The sequence below is a fragment of the Phascolarctos cinereus genome, unplaced genomic scaffold (genome assembly GCF_003287225.1).
Source record: "Phascolarctos cinereus isolate Bilbo 61053 unplaced genomic scaffold, phaCin_HiC Scaffold_2;HRSCAF=192, whole genome shotgun sequence".
NCBI classification, from domain to species: Eukaryota; Metazoa; Chordata; class Mammalia; order Diprotodontia; family Phascolarctidae; genus Phascolarctos; species Phascolarctos cinereus.
In genome coordinates this window covers 34,062,777-34,073,496 of record NW_027555625.1, presented here as the reverse complement: position 1 = coordinate 34,073,496, position 10,720 = coordinate 34,062,777, and the positions used below count along the sequence as shown (strand labels likewise).

The window sequence follows — 10,720 nt, the reverse complement described above, 5'->3', positions numbered from 1 at the left end:
CCTTGCAATGAGCATGTGTTCACCTTCCAAGGCTCCTTACAATCCAGTCCCTGACTCTAGAGAACCCAGCTCGTCCCATACCTAATAAGCACAGGAACCAGCCACCCACTTCCTTCCCTAGAATTTGCGGCAAGAACTAGTATTAAATGGTTTGTCAGCTTATAGGTAAAGAATCAAGCCGGGCAGCTTGCTGTTGGCTGTAGTCAGGCCAAATGTTGCTTCCAGGCATCAAAGAATGCCCCATCTTCTCAGCAGTGAATGGACACAGTGGTAAGGTAGAACCTAGCATTTTATTTAGATCTTCATTAAACTGTTGGAATTGAGAACCAGACATACGTAATAAACCTCCAAAAAATAGATCCTGAAAGGCACTTTCTGCTTAGGGCAGCAGCCATGGACTAGGCATGTAAACAAGCTGGCTTCTCTGTACCACACCAGCCAAGTCAGCTTCCTCCACGGCCAACTGCTCCAGCTCTGCCCTCCCTTCTGTTAACACCAGCCAGACCCCCTTGTAGGTGTAACCCAAGGTTCTTCTGTAGGACACCTTGGCCTACCTGGGAATGCTGGAAACATGTCAAAGGAATCATGGTGTCAAGGATTTTTTTTTTTAAAAGCTGCCCTCTGAGGTGATAGCTTCTCTGTACTCACGCCACACCCCAGAATACAATAAATAAGCAATTAGAAAATGTTCAAGTATGAAGGGATTTCCTTCTCCTCCCCGCCAAAAGCATTGCTCTCTGAAGGAAGCTGGTTTCTCTGTATCTACACCAGCTGCACAGAAAGCTCATTGGACCTGGTTTTGAAAATAAAACAAAGTTAAAAACCCTGGGAGGAGTTCTTGTGCAGTGTGGAATACTCAGTCTTTCTTATAAAGAAAAAGTTAACCGGTACCAAAGTGTGCAACCTACAGACCCTCAGATTCCGCCCTGTGACTTCTCTGTATGACATCACAAGGCTGCCAAGTGCCCGCTTAACTAGAGCTAGGAGTTGGTGAGGTTTGGCTAGTGCTGAAACCATGCATAGGATTGGTTTACTAAATAAAAACCTTATTACGTACGTCCTCCAAAAGACAGCCGAGTGGAGAGATTTTAAGATTTGGTGCCATTAAGAGATGGTCATTAAGAGCATAAGCACCAGAAGGTGGTTCAACTAGTAACTGCCTTTTTCACGAAGTCAGGCTAGAGCTCCAACTGGAACTTGCGTTACATGCAAGATTGATCTGGTAGGGAACACTCCCTGACAAAAAGCTACATAATTAGAAGTGGGTCAGGTTACAGGGAGGATGGGGGAAGGCTTCACATTCATAATAGAGCTCAAGACATTACAAAATCATGCTGACAGGGCAGTGGCATTGTTGGACAGAGGCTATAAATGGAACTACAAGTACTTGACGTGCACATTACAAGGACATTTTTCAGCATTTGATGGGAGAGTCAATGCAGTTAAGATTTTGGGGCTGGGTGGTGGGACACAGAGGTTCAATCTTAAAGCATCATTTACTAGACAGTGCTGTCTGCTCATCTCTAGGCAGTTACATGGATCACCTATGCTCACTAAATCCATTATAACGGTGAGCAAAACACCAGGGACAGAATAGCAGAGCCCAACTTACAGTCCCCACAAAAACTAAAATCAGATCATTGGACAAGAGTGACTGCAACTGATCAAGAGCTGAAAGAGGACAGGAGAAGTTTAGGGAGAAGGGCCCTTTCCCTCAGAGCTTGAAGGCTTCTCTGTAACCTACGCCAACAAGTCTGGGGAAAAAAGCCTAACACTTTCAATATTTAAGCTTTCTGGGCACTTCCCATGGGAAGCTGTCCCTACCAAAGTGGCCATAGGCTGCAGTCCTCTGATAAATGGGCTTCTTCAGATCCAGATCCCTGGAATATACAAGTCCATAACTTAATATGTAGCATTCAATTAAACAAAAGCAATATAATCAGTAAGACTCATTTTCAAGAGTTCTGGCAAATGAGAAGTTCAGTTCTCTGGGGAAAGCTAGGAAGAAAATGTGGGGAAGAAGGATCACAACCCTGATGTCCAATCTCCTGGCACCTTGTTAAGGACAGGCACTTACTTTCCAGCTTTCAGATTAAAAGTAACTACAAATCTTGTTCCAGTCACTGGCTCAACAGATCTGAAAGCTTGTCATCATCCTGAGAAACTTCAAGGGTCAAAGCTCATTTGAGAATCCGATACTTACCACCCCCCTAAGGTACAGACAGGCACCATCCCAGCGCTCCACTTGGCTGGAAGCATTAATGGTTTTCTGCTCTTTAATTAAGCCTTGTTCCCCCCAAAGGCTGAGGAAGGCAGCTACAAATGCACACAGCAACTCCAACTCAAATCCAGGATTTCTTGGGCTCAATTCAGCCAACCAGGTTCTGCACTGATTTTCATCGGTAACAATTGTGGAAATTAAAAGAGGCAACCTCTAACCTTTAATAGTCTTTTAAACCTATTATGATTGATGACAACTTAGAAAAAGCTATCAGGATGGAAGGGCTGCTTATGTTTTTTCTCATCTGTCTCCATACTTAGATCATAGGTTTTTATGCTTAAACAAGTGTGGAACCACCCCCCCCCCTTTAATTCTGGCTAGTGACATGCATTACCATCTTTACCTGACAATGACCCCAGGGCGGAGGTCAAAGTTCTTCTTCACAATATCCAGGAGCTCTCTCTCACTCTTCTGAGAGGTGCCATAATGGAAAATGGAGATGGACAACGGGTGGGAAACACCAATAGCATAAGACACCTAGAAGCAACAGCAATCAAATCAGTCCTCAGAATTCCGCTTGGCTCAGTAACTGTCACTCATACCACTCTATGAAGAGCCTGATGAGCACGGATTTCTTTAATCCCCATAACGGCTTGATATAGTATCAGGTCTGGAAAAACCTACTCGCAGTTGCAAGAATACATACCTGAACAAGTACCCTGCGACACAGACCACCTTTAACCAGGGATTTTGCCACCCAACGGGCAGCATAAGCAGCTGAACGGTCCACCTTAGTATAATCTTTTCCTGAGAAAGCACCACCTCCATGAGCACCCCAACCACCATAGGTATCCACGATGATCTTCCGTCCGGTCAGACCAGCATCACCCTGCAAGTACAGCTTCTTTTAGATCCCTTGGTTGACAAAGAAAACGTAAAGACCCAAAGACCTCAATCAACTGATAAGAGAGGACAGAACCCATACTGATGAACCCATATCTCTTGTTGGAGAACACACAACTACCAGACAAAATCCTAGAGATGTCTTACCTGAGGTCCACCAATGACAAATCTGCCACTAGGTTGCAGATGGTAAATTGTATCTTCATCCAAGTATTTTGCAGGTACAACAGCTTTGATCACCTTTTCCTTTAGAGCATCCCTCATTTCATCAACACATACATCTTCATCGTGTTGAACAGATATCACAATCGTATGGACCCTTATAGGGAGAACAGCACCACGATCCTGCATATACTGCACAGTGACCTAGGAGAAATAAGACAGACATGAGGAAACAAACATTTCCCACTAGCCTCTATCCAGAGTACTCTGCATATAGCAGACAAATCAAGTAGTAAATCTGAATACACCTAAGACAACACTACTCTCATTTTTCTATTTGGTTGTCAGCTACCTCCTTCCCTTTATATATCTACCTGCAACATTAATTTTAGCAATTTTGCTTTTCATCATTGACTTTACATGGCACCCAGACCATTACTCACTTGAGTTTTGGAATCTGGGCGTAACCAAGGCAAAGTTCCATTGCGCCGCAATTCAGCAAGTTTGGCATTGAGCTTGTGAGCTAACACAATAGTTAAGGGCATGCATTCTTCAGTTTCATCAGTAGCATAACCAAACATCAATCCCTGTGGAAAAAAACCATGAAATTTCAACTGAACTGCTCAAAAATTACACTGCATTTTAAAAAGAAAAAAAACCCCACCACCACAGAAGCAAAATACCTGGTCTCCTGCACCAATATCTTCTTCATTTCGATCTAGATGAACCCCTTGAGCAATGTCTGGTGACTGCTGCTCTAAGGCTACCAAAACATTGCAAGTCTTGTAATCAAACCCTGTAAACAGTTAAATACACATTGAAACTCGGTACACACAGGGGAAAAAAAAGGAAAGCAGTCAAGTGGTCCCCATCCTGTTGAGCCAGTCACTCAATTCAAGAATGTCATTACTATTTTTTTTAATATATGCAGGTGTTGTCCTGATTAATAAAATGCAAACTCATCTAAGACTATTATGTACATATATATAGTAGAATTATTTTAGGGGTTCAGGGGAGGAGGGGAGCACAAGTTCAGAGACTTTTGAGAGTAAATGCCATACCGTAAAAGATTGGGAAACAACAAAAATGGCCTATTTATAACAAAAATAAGCAAAGAAATTCAAAGCTAAAAGGACAAATATCAAAGCTAATTATCAAGGAATGGTTTTAGTGGTTCAAGATATCAACCCATAAAACCCACCTTTGGAAGAATCATCATAGCCTACATGCTTAATTGTTTCCCTAACCACTTTTTGATAGTCAACAGCAGCTCTGGATGTGATTTCACCAGCAAGTAGTATCATTCCAGTCTTAGCAACTGTTTCTAATGTGAAAAAAAAATTCAGACATTAATCTCCAATAAACAAATTCACACTGCAATGTAAGCTTATCAACTGATATGCAGATCACTTACCACAAGCAACTTTGGCATCAGGGTCCTGCTGAAGGTGAGCATCAAGGACTGCATCGCTGATTTGATCACAAATTTTATCTAGAAAAATATAATTCAGACCTTATTAAAACACACAACTTCTTACTACTTTTAATCTTCACTAGGCATTTAATATTAGCAAAAAAGCCCAATAAAATTCGTCACCAGATCTATGATCTATCCAGAAAGCCATTTGCCTGAATTGAAACTGATTCAGTACTCAAAATTTGAAAACCTGACACCAAGATCTGAATATAGCTCTACCTCAAAAGAATATGATCTATTTCTATAACTTTGAAATGCCTTAAAAGGAATACTTTAGATATTCAAATCTTAATCCCACAGCTAATACAGTAACTGATTTCTTCTAGTTCACAGAACTAAACCAAGTTCCTCAGAGTAATTATCACAGAAGTCCAAAACGTGTTTCTTTGGGAGGAGTATGGAGAAGAGGTTATTTTTAAATTTCAGAAACAAAGTGACAGTATCTTCTAAACAGCACAACTAAAAAAGCACACTGTTACTTAAGCTACAAAAACTTCAATGGTTATTTAGTATTAGTTCCTACTAGAGACAATGGCTCTTTGTTTCCATTTTAGCCGCATATTTAAGGACTGCTTTGAAAATATTTAAAAGATAAGTTTTCAACTTCAATTTCTTCCATTTTTTCCCAAGCGTATTAAAAAATGAGAACTATTTTCCTAGTAGCATGTGTTTAAGCTCTGTATCTGTTAAGATCTGATTCTCTAAAGAATTATTTCCATTTCATTAACTGAATTAAATTTGACACGTGCTCTGCCCTGCCACCCTTGCAGCAGCACCTGGGGTACAAGAGTCAGTCCTATCCGTAAGGAGTACCATCTACTTAATCTAGTTTAGCCACTCAACCTCAAGACAGTCTAGGTTGTGCGGTTTACTGGAGTGCTGAAAGGAAGAAAAGGCCAAGTTTAAATCACAACCAAGACTATTTTCCCAATGTGTACAGTTTTTAAAAAACGGGCTGACAGTCATTTTGTAAAGCCTACAGCCCCCTTTCACATGAGGGTTGAGACTACGATCCAGTCCTGTGATGCCCAGAAAGGGAGGGGCCCCAGCTCTAGGCCGGTTCAGGTCAAACTCAGGTGACAGGTAGAGGTGGCACTGACGGCTCACCGGCGGATGGGCGTGCTCGGGGGTCCCAGGGAATTTTCCATGCCCCCCCCCCCCCCCCCCCCGCACACAGAGGCTTAGCCGAGCCTCAAGGACACGTGTCGCGGCCGTCTCTCGGATCCCCGAACAAAAGGGCCCAGGGGCAGCGCCTGCGGCTCTGTGCCGGCTGTCCTTCCGGGACGGGCTTTTGTTCCCCGGGCTCTCCCCCAATCATGGCGCCCTGACAAAGAGGGGCGCGGACCGTCCGGGCACGGCTCGGGGTGTCTCCGCTGGACAGGAGGAGCCTCCTTCCAAAAAAGGGGCGCTCTGCCGGCGGCGCTATATTTAGAGAGACCGCTGTCAGTCCGTCCGTCCGTCCGCCGGGAGGGCCCCCCATGCGCGTTGCACCCCCTCCCCTCCTGCGGCCCGCGGTGCCACACGCGGCGGGCACGTGGTTGCGGCTGCAATGCGGGGCGCGCGCCCCCGCCGGGTGGGCACGCGCCTCCGCCGCGGGCGGGCGTGGGCTCCCGCGCCGCGGGTTCCTGCCGGGCTGAGGCGGGCGGAGAACAGTGGGTCTGGATACCACGCGTACCCTCGCATCCCCACCTCCGCCCTCTTCGGGGTTTCTGGAATTTTCCGGATACCGGGGCGCGCGGCCGGGGCGGGGCTGCGGGGGAGGGGCGCCGGCGGAGTGGGGGAGGGGCGGCCACGCGCTCGCACCGGCAGCCGCGGCGCCCGGCTCTTCCCGCCAGACCCCGGGGGGAGCGCCGATAACGAGGGCCTCCCCCATCCTGACTGGACCCCGCCCGCCCGCCGGGCCCAGGCCCCGGGCCGGGCGCCCGACCCCACTCGTCCCCTCCGACTCACCGGGATGCCCTTCGCCCACAGACTCTGAGGTGAAGAGGAAGGTGCCTTCCTCGATGAAGTTCTCGTCGAAGCCGTTGAGCTGCCCGTTCATGGCTGCGGCAGGGAAAGGGGCGCCGGGCAATGGGAGACAGAGAAGACAGAGGGTGCGCGGAGGGCGGCGAGGACGCGAGCGGGAGACCGAGCTAGCGCAAGCCCGAAAACTTGAACTAGAGTATCCTCTCCGCGGCGCAGGCGAACGAGGCGGCGGGCGGTGCTCCGCCCTATTTATAGTCGCGCTGCGGCTCTAGCTCCTCCTCGGCCTCGCCCCCTTCCGCCGCGCGCCAATGCGTCACCGGGGTAGGGGGCAGGGGAGCGGGGCCGCGGACCGAACCACTCGGCGAAACGGGGGGGAGGGAGATTGTACCGCGCCCTTCCCCGCCTGCTCTTGGGAGCTCTTCTCCCCCGAGGTAAAGCAAGTGACGGACGGCCACTCGACGGCGCGTCTCTGCTCCGAGAGTCCAGGAAGGGAGGCGACGGGAGGGAGAGACCCATCAGCTTCACCGCCGCCTCCCCCCCCATTCTGGAGAGTTGGACTGCGCTGCTGGCGGTTAGCGGAGCCCTCGCTCCTGGCGCCGCCGTGCGTCCTGTTACGTCATGCAGGAGGCTCTCCAGCCGAGCGGTTTTTGTCGTAGTCGCCAGTCCTCCTTGGGGTCGTTTCAGTCCAAACCTTGTCCTGCGAGCCCCCCTGCCGGGCTGGGCCTGGCTCCCGGGGCGCGGGGGTGTGTGTGCGTGGTCACGGTTAGCCTTGGGCTGCGTGGGCAGAGCCCTGGCCTGGATCCTCGCCCTCCAGGGCCTCGCGTGACGTGGGGCGGCCCCCGGTCCGCGCTTGAAGTCGTTGACGTAGCGGAGGAGAATGGAAACCGCTTGCAGGGCCAGGCCCGCCTCCCTTTTCTTTCCTTAATTAATCAATTAATCTGTTGAGCCGGGGCGGGGCCTTAGGGTAGACCAGGAGTGGAAAAGCGGATTAATCCGCGCCTGCGGCGTCTACATAAGCCCCCGGGCCGGACACCTGGTTTCCGGTGGCCCCCTCCTCCTTTGTTCAGGGATTAAGGTTAGGCAGGGACGGAGGCGCCAGCGTGCGGTCCCTAGCTCCTTTTGTCCCCGTCCCCGGAGCCTCGCACACAGTAGGCGCTCAATTAATGCTGGTCGGATTTCATTAGTGCAGCGTTTGCTAGGCCGGGGCGGGAGGACGGTCCATGCCCCTGGAGGGGCAGCCCCGGGGCATCGTGGCGGGGGTCGCAACCTCCGAAGCGAAGCCAGCCGAGGCTTGGCCGTGCCCTTAGGAGAGGGCCCGAAGAGGCGCCAGAGCTGTGCACACCATGTTCCCTCTCCTTAAGCCAGTTCCCTGACGGCCCGTGCCCATAACCTGCTTGGGAGCGTGGGCTGCTGCACAAGCCTTTCCCATGAAAATGCCCAGTGTGCCCCATTTTGAGGAGCTACAGCGAGAGAATGAGGGGAAAAGATTTTATTGTTATTATTATTGGCCCCTTGGGGAGATACAGATGGAGGGGAGGGTGAAGTAGGCGGTGACGGGGAGCCCCGGGAGGTTCTTGAGCCGACTTGCCTGATGAATGGCTTAGGAGAGGAGCAGCGGCAGCCGAGGCTAAGTGGAGGGGCCCTGGGAGACCTTGGTTCTGGATCGGTTCATCTTATGCCCTTACTCAGAGCCACATGGGGAACAGAAACTCCTCACACAGAAATAAAGTAAGAACGGCCCCAATCGCTCTTTTGAGCTGAATCATGCTGGTCCCATTAATAGGCCAGGGAGATGAATGGGATGCCTGGCAGCCTCCCTGCTCCACATGACCCAGAGGTTTAGGTGAATTCTGAGAAGTAATCCTCTCAGTAGTGAAGCTGACCAAAGACATGGATTGCGCGTCATAATCTCTGCCTGTGCCATGATAGTTCGCTATAAAACACCAGCCACCTTAGTTACGGTTTAGCGGCAATTTCTGTATGCTTAGTACCGGTCTGGGGGTTTGGAAGCAGGTTAAACAAAGAATAGATACATTTCTTGGTCTCATACTTTACTAGCTGACACATTGCTGCTGATACACAAAAGAGAACAGCAACAAAGGGTTATTACAAAAAGGATATATTGTTTTGGGTTTTCAAACAAAAAAGATAGTCACCTCCATGCAAATGCATTTACTTAATCGATATAGAATGGATTTTTGAGGGTTATTTCACTTGCAGTAAGTTTTAGAGCTGGATAATGCCAAAAAGAAATGATATAATGGGGTGGACTGGGTTTGGAAAATTATGTGAAAAGATAGGGAAAGTGGAAAAAGGAAGAGACGTGACTAAAGTAAAATCACAGAAAGCGTGTCCTGATTGTCTGGGTTATAGGATACCATAAACTGAAGAGTTTGACGATGAGAGTAAATGACTATCTTTTATTAAGGAAAAAAAAAGATTGCTAACCTCATTAGGACTGTGCTGGTTGTGTCTGATAGGCCACCCCGGGTAAGTTATGATCATGTTATTTAACATTTAATGGGTGCTGACGCATGCTAAATGATGAAAAGAACAGAAGATAAGATCACTGGCTGGAGGCTCCCATTCTCTACTAGAAAACAGCCAGGACACAAAGTATCAGGCTGTTCTTAATTCGGGAGGCAGAGATGGTGTAGCTAACGAAGATAGGCTGTCACCAGGTCCTATCAGACTGGTGGTCCCAGAAAGCCTTTCTGAAAGGAATGAGAAGAGGCATTTTTTTCCTCCAAGGTGGAGAAATGGTTGATTTAGCAGGTGAACAGAGAAAGATGATTTTAGATATGGAAATATCGTGTGGAAGAATAATATGTGAATTGAGAGTAAAGGAAATAAATGAAGGAAAAATAAGATGAACCAAAGTAAAGGAGAGGAAGGCAAATGAGAAGCAGAAAGAAAAGGTTACTAATTAATATTTATGTTTTAATAATTAACTATGTTATAAGACAAAGACATGTCAAAGTATACTCATTCTCTTAAATTGGATTAAACATGCATATGGCCTTTGGAGAAGGATCTTGTCAAGCCCCCCTTGACCTACTGTACCTGAACTACCAATCTCTAACCCTAGATAAGACCCAACATCTTTTTCCACTCCCCATCCCTGGTAGCTGGAAAAGCCCTATGATTGTGCTGATTGCTTTCAATACAAATTCATGCTATCTGACCAGCTGGGTCCTCCCTATTGCTCAGCAATCCTTTTATTCGTCTCTAGTTGACTCCCTTTTCCCTGCTATAAGAATATCTTTATGGAGAAAGGCCTAGTTTAAATAGTAATAAAATAGGAATTTGCTTTCCCTTTTCCCAAGCTGTTTATTTCCTCTCCGCCCAAACCTGTAATACACAGAGAGATTTTCTTTCTCCTTGGGAGACAAAAATAATACTAAGGGAGAATGAAAGAGGAACAGGCCTTACCGAATTGGTCATTGCTCCTAGTCAGGGCAAGACATCCACCAATCATTTGGCCAGTTTGAATATCTCCAATCCTCACCTCAGATTTTGATTTGAGAACTTTCACCTGTCAAACCTATATACTGTTTTTAGATTGACCAGATGTAATTTGGTGTATGAAACCAGAAACTGGACTCAAAACACTAATGGATCTGTGATCCTGTGGTCTTCTTGAGAGAGGAATTAATTCCCTCTGATGATGTCAATTGTAACTCATCCAGGCCTGCCTGCCTTTGGACCCCTGGTCCTTACCCTTCTATAAGGTGGCCACAGCAAATCTATCGAACGTGCTGTGAGTCTTGCTTGCATTCCTTTGTACATGTTTTTCATCAGTTGTTGGCACAGTACGTCAGAGATGATTCCATAATAAAATCTTGGTATCCTTTCCATTGAGGGCAGAATCTAGCCAGGTAAGTCAGCAGGGTTTTCCTTATGTGTGCTATAAACTACAAGAATGTGGCCCTGCAGAGGAGACTGTAAGTAAATATAAAATTATTAGGTAGAGTATATTGTGACACTTTTGC

At 47.5% G+C, this 10,720-nt stretch overlaps 1 protein-coding gene across 1 annotated transcript; it reads right to left on the bottom strand.

The window, feature by feature from the left end:
- Positions 1-271: 271 nt before the first annotated feature.
- On the bottom strand, positions 272-6,976 carry MAT2A (methionine adenosyltransferase 2A). The gene is made up of 9 exons (XM_020969444.2): positions 6,714-6,976; positions 4,701-4,778; positions 4,488-4,610; positions 3,970-4,082; positions 3,730-3,873; positions 3,272-3,490; positions 2,928-3,110; positions 2,625-2,758; positions 272-1,880 (listed from the first exon to the last, which is right to left on the bottom strand). Exons 1-9 carry the CDS (start codon positions 6,802-6,804, stop codon positions 1,778-1,780), a joined length of 1,188 nt encoding a protein of 395 aa, XP_020825103.1. The 5' UTR covers positions 6,805-6,976; the 3' UTR covers positions 272-1,777.
- Positions 6,977-10,720: the final 3,744 nt, after the last annotated feature.

Excerpts from the sequence above, each read along its gene's own strand:
- MAT2A (XM_020969444.2), bottom strand. The coding sequence starts at position 6,804 with ATGAACGGGCAGCTCAACGGCTTCGACGAGAACTTCATCGAGGAAGGC. Across the intron at positions 3,491-3,729 it reads GCCCAGATTCCAAAACTCAA|GTCACTGTGCAGTATATGCA; the intron begins GTGAGTAATGGT and ends TATTTCTCCTAG. Across the intron at positions 3,111-3,271 it reads TTGTCATTGGTGGACCTCAG|GGTGATGCTGGTCTGACCGG; the intron begins GTAAGACATCTC and ends CTGTACTTGCAG.